Source organism: Colletotrichum lupini, chromosome 3 (genome assembly GCF_023278565.1).
Source record: "Colletotrichum lupini chromosome 3, complete sequence".
In the NCBI taxonomy this organism is placed as follows: Eukaryota; Fungi; Ascomycota; class Sordariomycetes; order Glomerellales; family Glomerellaceae; genus Colletotrichum; species Colletotrichum lupini.
In genome coordinates, this window is record NC_064676.1 from 6625328 (window position 1) to 6635507 (window position 10180).

The 10180-nt window shown below is 34.1% G+C and overlaps 1 protein-coding gene across 1 annotated transcript; it reads left to right on the plus strand.

The window, feature by feature from the left end:
• Nucleotides 1-396: 396 nt before the first annotated feature.
• Nucleotides 397-1628, plus strand: CLUP02_06728 (uncharacterized protein; the record flags this gene model as incomplete). Its single annotated transcript, XM_049285725.1, has 4 exons — nt 397-809; nt 909-1104; nt 1171-1287; nt 1476-1628. 4 exons carry the CDS (start codon nt 397-399, stop codon nt 1626-1628), a joined length of 879 nt encoding a protein of 292 aa, XP_049142868.1.
• Between the last annotated feature and the right edge of the window lie 8552 nt (nt 1629-10180).

Genomic DNA, 10180 nt, shown 5'->3' on the forward strand with positions numbered 1-10180 from the left:
GTCCAATGTCAGGATTCACTCGACATTAGGTATGTACCCATCCACAGCCGGATGGCCGTTCTTCCGAGCATACCACAAAGGTGTCCGTAAAGGTGAGTGATTCAGTGGACGACCTAAGTTCGAGTTCCGGAGTGCTTTGAGCAAACTTTGAAGTTAACATTTCTTATCTCCGATGCATCTGCAGCATCGTATACCTAAGAGACACGCCTGGAAGATAAGTGTGACTCTCCGTCCTCTTGGTCACCATTCACCAGACCCTTCAGTCACCCACATCATCACTACCATTCTTCTGAATTCCCGCCCGGTCTTTGATCTTAACCCAAAATCACACGTCATACTCCTGGATTCGTCGAGCTCGTAGAGGAATCCCCCCGATAAACTCAGAAGTCCTTCAAGATGGCCGACGACGCTTGGATGGCTGAATTGGATGATTATATCATGTTAAGCGTCGAGTCCGACTCATGGGTCAACGGAGGCTTCTACTACATCTTCGATGTCGCCCTCCGTAAACTACTCAGGTACTTGTTTTTACCTTACAAGACAAGCTTCGTACGATGCCTTCAACAAATCCAAACCGCGCTGTGGCTACCGGACAGCATACGAATCACAAGCGACGTCGGAGACGGTATGACTGATAGCTTCTGCGTGGGGGGCATCGCGTGTCTATTTATCATCAGCTTTATCTTCTTCATGCTGTTGGCAATGTCCACATGCATCAAGGACTCCCGCGTCACCATCTCAGAAGCATTCTTTGCCCTTGAAATTTGCTTGGGATTATGGTGGGTATGGGGCATCATGGAACGCTGGATGTTGGAAGTCGGCCAAGGGGATGTCCGGATGAGGCATCATTTCTGGAGATAGACAGGAAATTCTCCAGGGCCGAGTACGAGAGACGTGAGATCACACAGGGAGAATCCTAAGTGTTTGGGAGCTTCAGGAGACCAAGGTCTCTATATTCGAAAGTCTTTTGGTATCAGTACGCGTACTCTCGGCCGTATCCACCGCGGCGTACCAGGATTCATCGCATACACATATGAAATGTCGAACCACTACCAAGCAAAGCTGCATTCGCAGAAGCGCGGCGGATGCACCAACAAGTTCCGAGTCATCGACTCAACGCGATTACGGGCTTTCTTCTGATCGCCCTTATCCACGATGCGAGGTTTCAAGTCTGCCCACAATGAGAAGGCCGGCGCCCTCCACCAAACCAGAATGCACCAACAATATCAACCAACGCCCAAATCGATTACACAGACACAGCTTCGGACTGAGCAGGAGTTATCAGAAGTAGCCTTAATAATACAAATTAAGAAATAACATTTTGTTTTCAACTTGTAACACCGTAATATTCAATGCAAATATGAAACCGGCTAAAACAAGGCGTGCTGATGTATGATGCGTGCTAATGTGGAGGGACAAATAAGCCGGTGTTGTTGCTTAAATAATCAACATTGGTGGTCTGCTTAAGAACATAGCATAGTCAAGATACTAGGAGCGGTGTCTATCACATTTATGGTCTCTTTGGTGCTCCGGCTTGGTTTGGCCCCTCCTTTCCGGTCAGTTCAAATTCAGCGAACCACTATCCACAAGCCCAGGGACGAGTTTCTAATGAGATAATGCCATCATAAGATCTAATGGTTCTATCGTAAACAGTCGCCTGACATAGACTCAACGATGACGCCGCACCAGATTCCTTTTGTTATGCCATAGCCTGTGGCAAGCATAGAGCCGATCATCGTGAGCCAAAAGCTTCTGGGGTGTCGTAGGGACTGGAATACTCACAAGCTACAGCCAAATCACATCAATAAATAGGCTAAGGGTTTTTTGGGTCTAACGAGTCAAGACCATACAGACCCTAATATCGAGAACGCTGATATCAAATGTCATCCCGGACTCACCTTGCCTGTGTCAAACCACGGCGCTTGTGAACTTGCATCGCAGAACTCCTCCATCGCTGTTGATTTCTTTTCTCCATCATCTTCATTCAAACTATGCCGTCGCCTGGAAGACTTGACTCGTCATCTTCCTTGTCAAAATCCTTGTCACAACTTGAAGAGGTCTTGAGGTCAAGCCTCCCAGAGTCATAGGCCATGGAGAACCTTACGTTCAGACTTGTGTGTCAAAGCCGAATCAAAACACGGCATCAAGGTAATCTGCAGCAAGGCACGATACCCTTCGAGCCTCACGAGAATGTCCTTGGGATCCATGGAAAGACTTTCGCTCTGATTCCTGGAAGTTGCTATGAGATGATGTTGACTCACTGGGAACCTTGATGAAACAGTGTTAACAACCATGAATGCACCATCGAGTGGGAAAGTGCGATGATATATCCGTGCCTAGCTCTGTCGACCTCAAGATGGTAGAGTCATGTCCGCAAGTCAGCCTGGGGTGTTCGTCTCATTTTCGACGTTCCACGATATCATCCCGCACAACGCGCTTGATATGGCTTGAGTCATGATCGCAAGCTATCAAGTTACTGGCGTGACCTGGGTGAAGCCTTCCAATAGTGCTAAGATTGATGAACTCTGGGCAGAAGTATGGGTTAGTCTCTCACCCAATAGAATTGCGTTAAGACTGACTCAAAACACACGATAAACAAGTTGAGACCGAGAATCTCGCACTTCAACATAATCTCGGATTTGTAGTCTGGTGACGGCGAATGATCGCATAGCGGAGCGCTATTGAGTTGATCGGCGATTGACTTCCGTCCATGACGCTGGTTAGATGGCGATGTGATGATTCTACTGGAGCCTTCAGCTGATCTGTTCCACAATTGCAAGGGCCAAAACTTGGCTCAGGTAGAACAGAGGTAATCTCAGCTTTGAGAACTAATACCTATGAATTCCCTGTATCTCATGTAGTATAGGAAGAACATCCCAAGGATAAGAACATATTAACTCACAAAGGTTCTCGTGTTCAATTCTGCCCGTCATTGAAACCGATAGTAGACTTCTGCCTCCGAGTCCTCCTCCGCGTCAGCACCGGCCAAATAGTCGGGCTTACCGAGTCAGTTTGTATCACGTAATAGGGATAGTAATCGCACCTCACAAAGTGCCCGTCACGTGCTAAATCACGTATCTATCTCAGATATCGTATATATAAACCTTTTCCTTTTATCTATTTCTATTTTAATAATTAAGCTACTTTTACTATACTCCGTATACCTATTACTACGTACTATAACTTATAATAATTATAAGCCTAGCTCTTAATTAAGACCCTATACTATAATAACGTACTTATTAACACAATTCCTACGATGTTTTTAAAATAACTAACTTACTTATACCTACTTTAACCTAAGCTAAATTAACTAGCTATAATAGTTAAATTAAATAGTTTAATATATTTTATACTATAAATAAGGGCGTCGGGGTCTAGAAGTACGTTAACCTAAACGCTCTAAATTCTAACGTATTCCTCGACCCCTTTATAGCGCTTACTTCGCCCTTAGAATTTAAATAATTAGTTATAACTTATAATAAAAAAGAACTATAAGCTTACTAAGCCCGTTATAAAGCGTTTAAGAACGACTAAAAAACTAGGAAATCCTCTACTAATAGCTTCTAAATATAACTCCTAATACGAACTTTTTAACTTCTTTAAGTACGAATAACCTATAGAATAACCTTCCTCCTATATACTTTTTCTTAGCACGCACTATTAGTACGGGCTACTTTACTATACTAACCTCCTTAATAAGGCCTATTTTAACCCCCTTTTTCTTATACTAACTATAACTAGCTTAAGTAACGGCTATTATATACCGCTACGGCTATTATCCTTTTTAAATACTTTTAGTACCCTCTTAAGCTTTATTACGATTATCTAATTTACGTTACTTCGGTCCCTAACTAAAAAACGCCGCATTCCGGACTTTACTAAGGTAATATTTATAACCCCTAAGATTACGAAGGTTTTAATTACGAGACCTAGGTTAGACGCGTTTATTACTACGACTTAGCTTAGATTAATAATAATAACCTAACCCCCCCTTAATTATAGAGCGCGTTTTAATAGGACTATAACTATTAGCGAGATTAGGACCCGTCTTTTTAGCCTCTATTTTATAAGGGATATTACTTTTATAGCTATTTAAGAGTCCTTTTAGTTATTAAAAAACTCTAAATACGCTATTATTATAAGTTATTATATTACTAAGCTTAAGGCCTTTTTTAAAAAACCTTAGCTATTACTTATTAAAACTTTTTAATATAAGCTAGATTATAAAATTATAACGGGCCTCTCTTTTATTAAAATACTCTTTTAGAGCTTTAGTTATTATACTTAGCATCCTATTAGTTACTAGCCCTAGGGGCTTATAGCTCGAGCTTTAAATATAATTAGCGACTTATAAAAAGGAGCTAGAAATATACTTCTCTCCCCTAATACTTATATTTTTATTTACTTTAACTTTAAGAATCCCTATTACTAAGTAGAGGTACGGTTTATTTATAAAAAAGTTATTAAAAACTACTCGCTTAAGGGCGAAGATATTAGCTTAGTAACTAGGGTTTTAATTAGTTACGTACTTATTCCGAAGACCCTAAGAGTATAATAAGCTATACTTAGTTACTATACTTAGCTACTTAAACTTTTTAATATAATTATTATTAAGGGATTTAAGATTTAGTTTACTTATATTATTAAAAACGTTAAGACTCGAATCCCCGGCTTTAATAAGTAACCCCTCGATTTTAATATATATATTTAAAATAAGGTTAAAGTAATAACGGGGATAACCCCCCTTTATTACTAAACCTCTAGCCTAACAAACGGCCCCTATATAACTTATATTATATCTTTTTTAAAATTAGTAAAAAGGCTTTTTAATATTTTTAAATTAGTAATAGCCTAGCTACTTACTTACCGACCCCTTCTTAAGTAATACTAAGTCTACTTAGATTAGTATAGTTTTAAAGATTATATTAAAACTTAATATTATTATTATTATAAAAAGCTAAGATATAACGGCGACTATATTACGATCGTCCCTTAGTATGTAAATTATTAAGGGCTATATATAAGTAACTATGCGAGCTACTTTATATATTTCTAAAAAAGAAACGGTATTATTATTTATTAAACTTCTTAAGAAAAGAAATTCTTATATAAAATAAGTAGAGAACTCTATACGTAAGTTATAAAGCTCGACCTCTCCCTAAGCCCTACCCTTAAGTTAGACTTTATAAAGTCCCTAAGCACCTAGCTTTAAAATAAGATTATAAATATTAAAGTAAAAAGACTTACTAAGGATATTATTTAGGGGTCTATAGTTATTAATATAGCTACGTATAATACTAAAAATTACTTAAGTAAATAAGAATAAACCTACTTAATTATTATAGAGTTAAATAGTATTATAAATTCTATTTTAAAAAGTAATAACTACCCTCTTTTTAAAAAATAGGGCTCTAAACTCCCCCCTAAGGATAGCTTAGAATACGAGGAGCTTACCCCGAAGAAAAAAAGTAAAAATAAATATAAGAGCACCTCGCGTAGGCGCTCTATAACTACCTATAGCTAGCGTATTTAATACGTATTAGAATTAAAATATTATAAGCTAATATATAAAAGAACGGCTATAAGTATAATTACGCCCTTATTACTACCGAATTTAAATAAGCGGATATCTTATTATTATAAGAGTTATAATATAGTATAAATAAACTATAAAATATTACTAAATCTTATTTTAGTTTTACCTTATACTCGTTAGTTTAGAACTGGGCTATAACTATTAATAAACCCTAGGTCTTTATATATATTTACTAAACCCTCCCGTACTTAGCGGCGTTTAATATTATAAAGCTCTCTTATTAGGACTTATTTAGAGTACGTATCTTAAAGTATTATATTTTTAACGTTTACTATACCCTTAATAAAAAGTATATATTAATAATACTTAACTATTAGACCCCCCCGCAGAAGCTACTTATTATAAGAGATCTAAACTCTTATTATACTAATTAATAGCTAGGGACCCCCTTATATACCCCTAGGAATTACTTTACTAACTAAATAAATAGCTACTACCTTATTATACTAAACCCCGTAAAGGTCCCTATTTATAAAGTAAGTAACGTACTTAACCTAGCTATTTTTAACGTCCCCCTAGCCCGGATTTAGATTATTAGCTATATATATACTAAATCGGATTATAATACCCTTATTATAACTATCCCCCTTCCCGCTAGCTTAGGTAATACGTATTAGTTAAAAAAGAAAAAAGCAGAGGATTAAACTAGAGAATATACTATAGTTTATAAAGAGGGTTAGGGAGCTAACCTAGGTATGATATACTATATATAATATTATATAAGACCTCGATCTAGCCGCAGAGAGCTTTAATAACGTATTTTAGTATATTTATACTTCTTTTTTTACCCCGTATCATATAAGGGGTAGGGGGATAAAGTAATAGGACGAATTATATACTAAGCCTAATAAACGTTTTAAAATAGTATACGTAACCGACCCCGAATTTCTTATTATAGCTATAGCTAATTAGTAATATAATAATACTATATAGAGGGCTAAGGCCGCTATATAGGTTAGAATAGTCTCTTCTATTAAAAAGGATTTAGATATATACCGAATTATAAGTTAGAACCGGCCTAGGCTTTAAGTTTAATCCCCTCTTTTATAAAATAGTAAGAATATAATTACTAAACTTACTAAAAAAGCGATACTCTTTTAAAAAAAGCTCTTAGAGCGTATAATTATAAAAGACGACGTATATCTTAACTTTATAATATATTCTTAATAACTATTATTTTAAAATCTTATTATTTATTAATACGAAATAGACGATATAATACTTAGTATAGGAAATATTACTCTTAGTACGGATAATATTATAGTTTTAATACTATAGGCTTATTAGCTATATATTAATAACTATGTCCATTACTTTTACTAGGCCTATTTTATATTTAAATATTACCCTAAGGCTTAATAAGACGCTAAGGTAATAATAATACTAAAGCCTAACCGGGATATACGTATTTATAAAGGCTAGCGCCCGATCTTATTCCTAGCGACCCTAGGGAAGGGGCTAGAGCGCTTTATAACTAAGAGGATATTTTATATTATTATTACCTAAGGCGTACTTAATTTATAAATAGCCGGGGCACTACCTAAACGATCGGCTACGAATATAACTAGGGTAATAGCTTATAATATATAGGCTATTTTTAATAAGAAGCTAGTTATTATTATTATTATAATAAATATTAAAAGAGCCTTTAACTTAATACTATATAACTAGCTATATAATCGGCTCTAGGTATAAAGTTAGTTTAAAAATATTATTACCTAGGTATAGTATTTTAACTAGTTGCGCTAAGCCTCGGTTTATTATAAAAAATATTAAACTCTTATATCCCCCCTCTTTTATAGTTTACTATAAGGGTTACCGATCTTACTTATCCTCTTTTTATTATATACTAAGTAGATCTATTAAATTAGCCCGGAGTCCTTTAGATTTAGCTATATTAATAACTATATAATACTAAGCGTTAGGAGGGACCTTATTAAGGTTACTTCCTAAGTATAGTAGATTCTAAATAATACTATTACTTAGGGTAGGGATAATACTATTCGGTTTAATCCTAAAAAGACTAAAGTCCTTTATTTTACGAGGTAGACCTTACTAAGGGCTAAAAATATTACCCCCCCCCCTATTTACTACGGTAATAAGAAAATTAGACCTTATAAGAAGGGTATTATAAAGTAGCTAGGTATTATTTTTAATAAGAAGCTACTTTTTTATAACTATATTACTAACTACCGAAGTAAAACTAAGTTTATAGCTAGCTATATTAAAAGCTTTAATAAAGTTTTTAATAATACGCCCTTAGCTATTATATACAAAGCGATTTATATTATTATTATTTTTAAGGCCCTATATAGTACTAAGCTATAGTACCCCGGCCCGACCTAACTTACTTTTAAAATTAAAGTTAACTCTAAAATATATACCTAACCAGAAGTTTAATACGGGCTAAAGTTAGTTATTAAGACCCTCTAGACCCCTATTAATATTACTTTAAAAAGCTCTTTTTTAGTATAGCGGATTATATTAATTATAGCGCTACTACGCAAAGCGAGCATTTTATTAATAAAGCTTCTCTTAAACTCCCTTAGAGACTACTATATTATTAAGCTCTTTATACTAAACTACTCTTATCCCCTAGCCTAAAAGATCTATAATTATAAGCTACTATATAACTATAAAAACCCCTCTTACTTAACTACGCTTATTTAAGTAGCTAGTTAAGTTAAACGTCCCCTATAACTAGCCTTATTACCCCGCGACTTTTTAATTATAAGTAACTTTAATAATACTTAAGAAGTAATTAAAATAAAAGAGATATAAAGCTATTATAAATAGTACGAATGTCTTTTTATTATATATATTATAACTTATATAAATAGGTTATAAATAACTCTAAAAACTATAGGCTTTAAATATACTATTTATTAAAGATTATAACTAATTTATTTTAAGTACTACTACCTCCCCCGGGCTAAGGTCTTTAATATTAAAATAAAAAAGGCTATTATAAGTCTTTATGCGGCGCTAAAGCTTAAGAATAAGTTTATTATAGCTATTATAGTTTACTTAGATAACTAGGCCGTTATTAAGTATTTAAATAGTGCCCCCCCCTTATTTTTTTAATAAGCTATTCTCGAGTTTGAGGAGCTTATTAAGAACGCTAAAGTCCCCGTTACCTCTTATTAAATACCTAGCTATAAAGGTATTATAGAGAACGAAATAGTAAACCGGTTAGTTAAAATGGGTATTATTATAAGTCCCCCTAACTTACTTATACGCCCCCTAACTACTACTTATATTAAGTATTATACCTAAAAAAGATAGCTAATTATACTCCGGCGCTAATAAAAAGATTATTAACTAAACTCTTATAGGGCCCTCGCTTTATTTATTAATAGCGCGGCGAGCCCCGAGCTAAAGTTATTTATATAATACTAGTTTTATTAGCTCTTTTTAGCTAGGTCTAGCTATAGGGACTATATTATATATTACTACTTATATAACTACGACAATACTAACCTCTACTACTTATATAAAAAAAAGAAAGTACTTAACTATATTTATTATTATTATTTAGTCTTACGTAGGGGCACGCTATAGTTCGCCTAAGCTAACTTTATTTAGCGTTAACTTAGTAAAAACTAGTTTACTTATATTATACTATTATAAAACTCCTAGTTCTTTACTAATATTTACTTAAAATAAACTAATATTTATTAGAATTAGGTTAGTGCGCGCGGAATTAGTTATAATAATACTAGACCCGTATTTATTATTAAATAGTATAGTTATAATAGAGGTATTAGGGTACCCCCCTTAACCTTTATATTAATAAACTGACGCAATAGGACGTATTATATAGTTCGTATTTTAATTAATTATTTAAAATAGACCCTTTTAAGCCAAACCCCCCTATTATAATAAGTTTATCAATACGGCCGTTAGCTCCCTTAGCGGATATTAATCTTATAGGGCGAGTACGTTAATACGGCTCGTTTAACTAGGATACGTAATAAGCTATATACCCCGTCGGCCTTATAAAGCTTATATTTAGTTATAATAGCGCTAATAATAATATTACTCTTTATTTATACTATATTAATACTTTACCTTATTATATAATATAATATATTACTTTATATTATAATATATATTATATACCTCCCCCCCCTTACCTTATTACTTTATACTTTATATTATACTACTCTTTTTTTATTTACTAAAGGAGCTAGACTCTTTGCCTCGGGCAATAATACTTACTATAGTACGACGACGGTTTTTTTATAAATATATAAAATATTACTTAGTTAGTTTATTATATTATTAGCATAATACTCGAACTTTATTAAGTATGTTTACTTTAGGTTATAAGATATTACGGGGGGCTATGTATAAGTAGAAGGGTTAATCTTAGATTATATATTATACTATTTTATAAGAGGGTATTATATAGGCTCTACGGGGCACGGCATACGGTTTTATAATTTAACGCAATATAGTCGCCTTTTACCTTATTTAAAGACACTACGGCATAAAATAGCATAAATAAATAAACAAACAAAATAACCTATAGAACTAAACTAGGTTTCCTTTTATAAACCTAGCTATACTACCTACTTT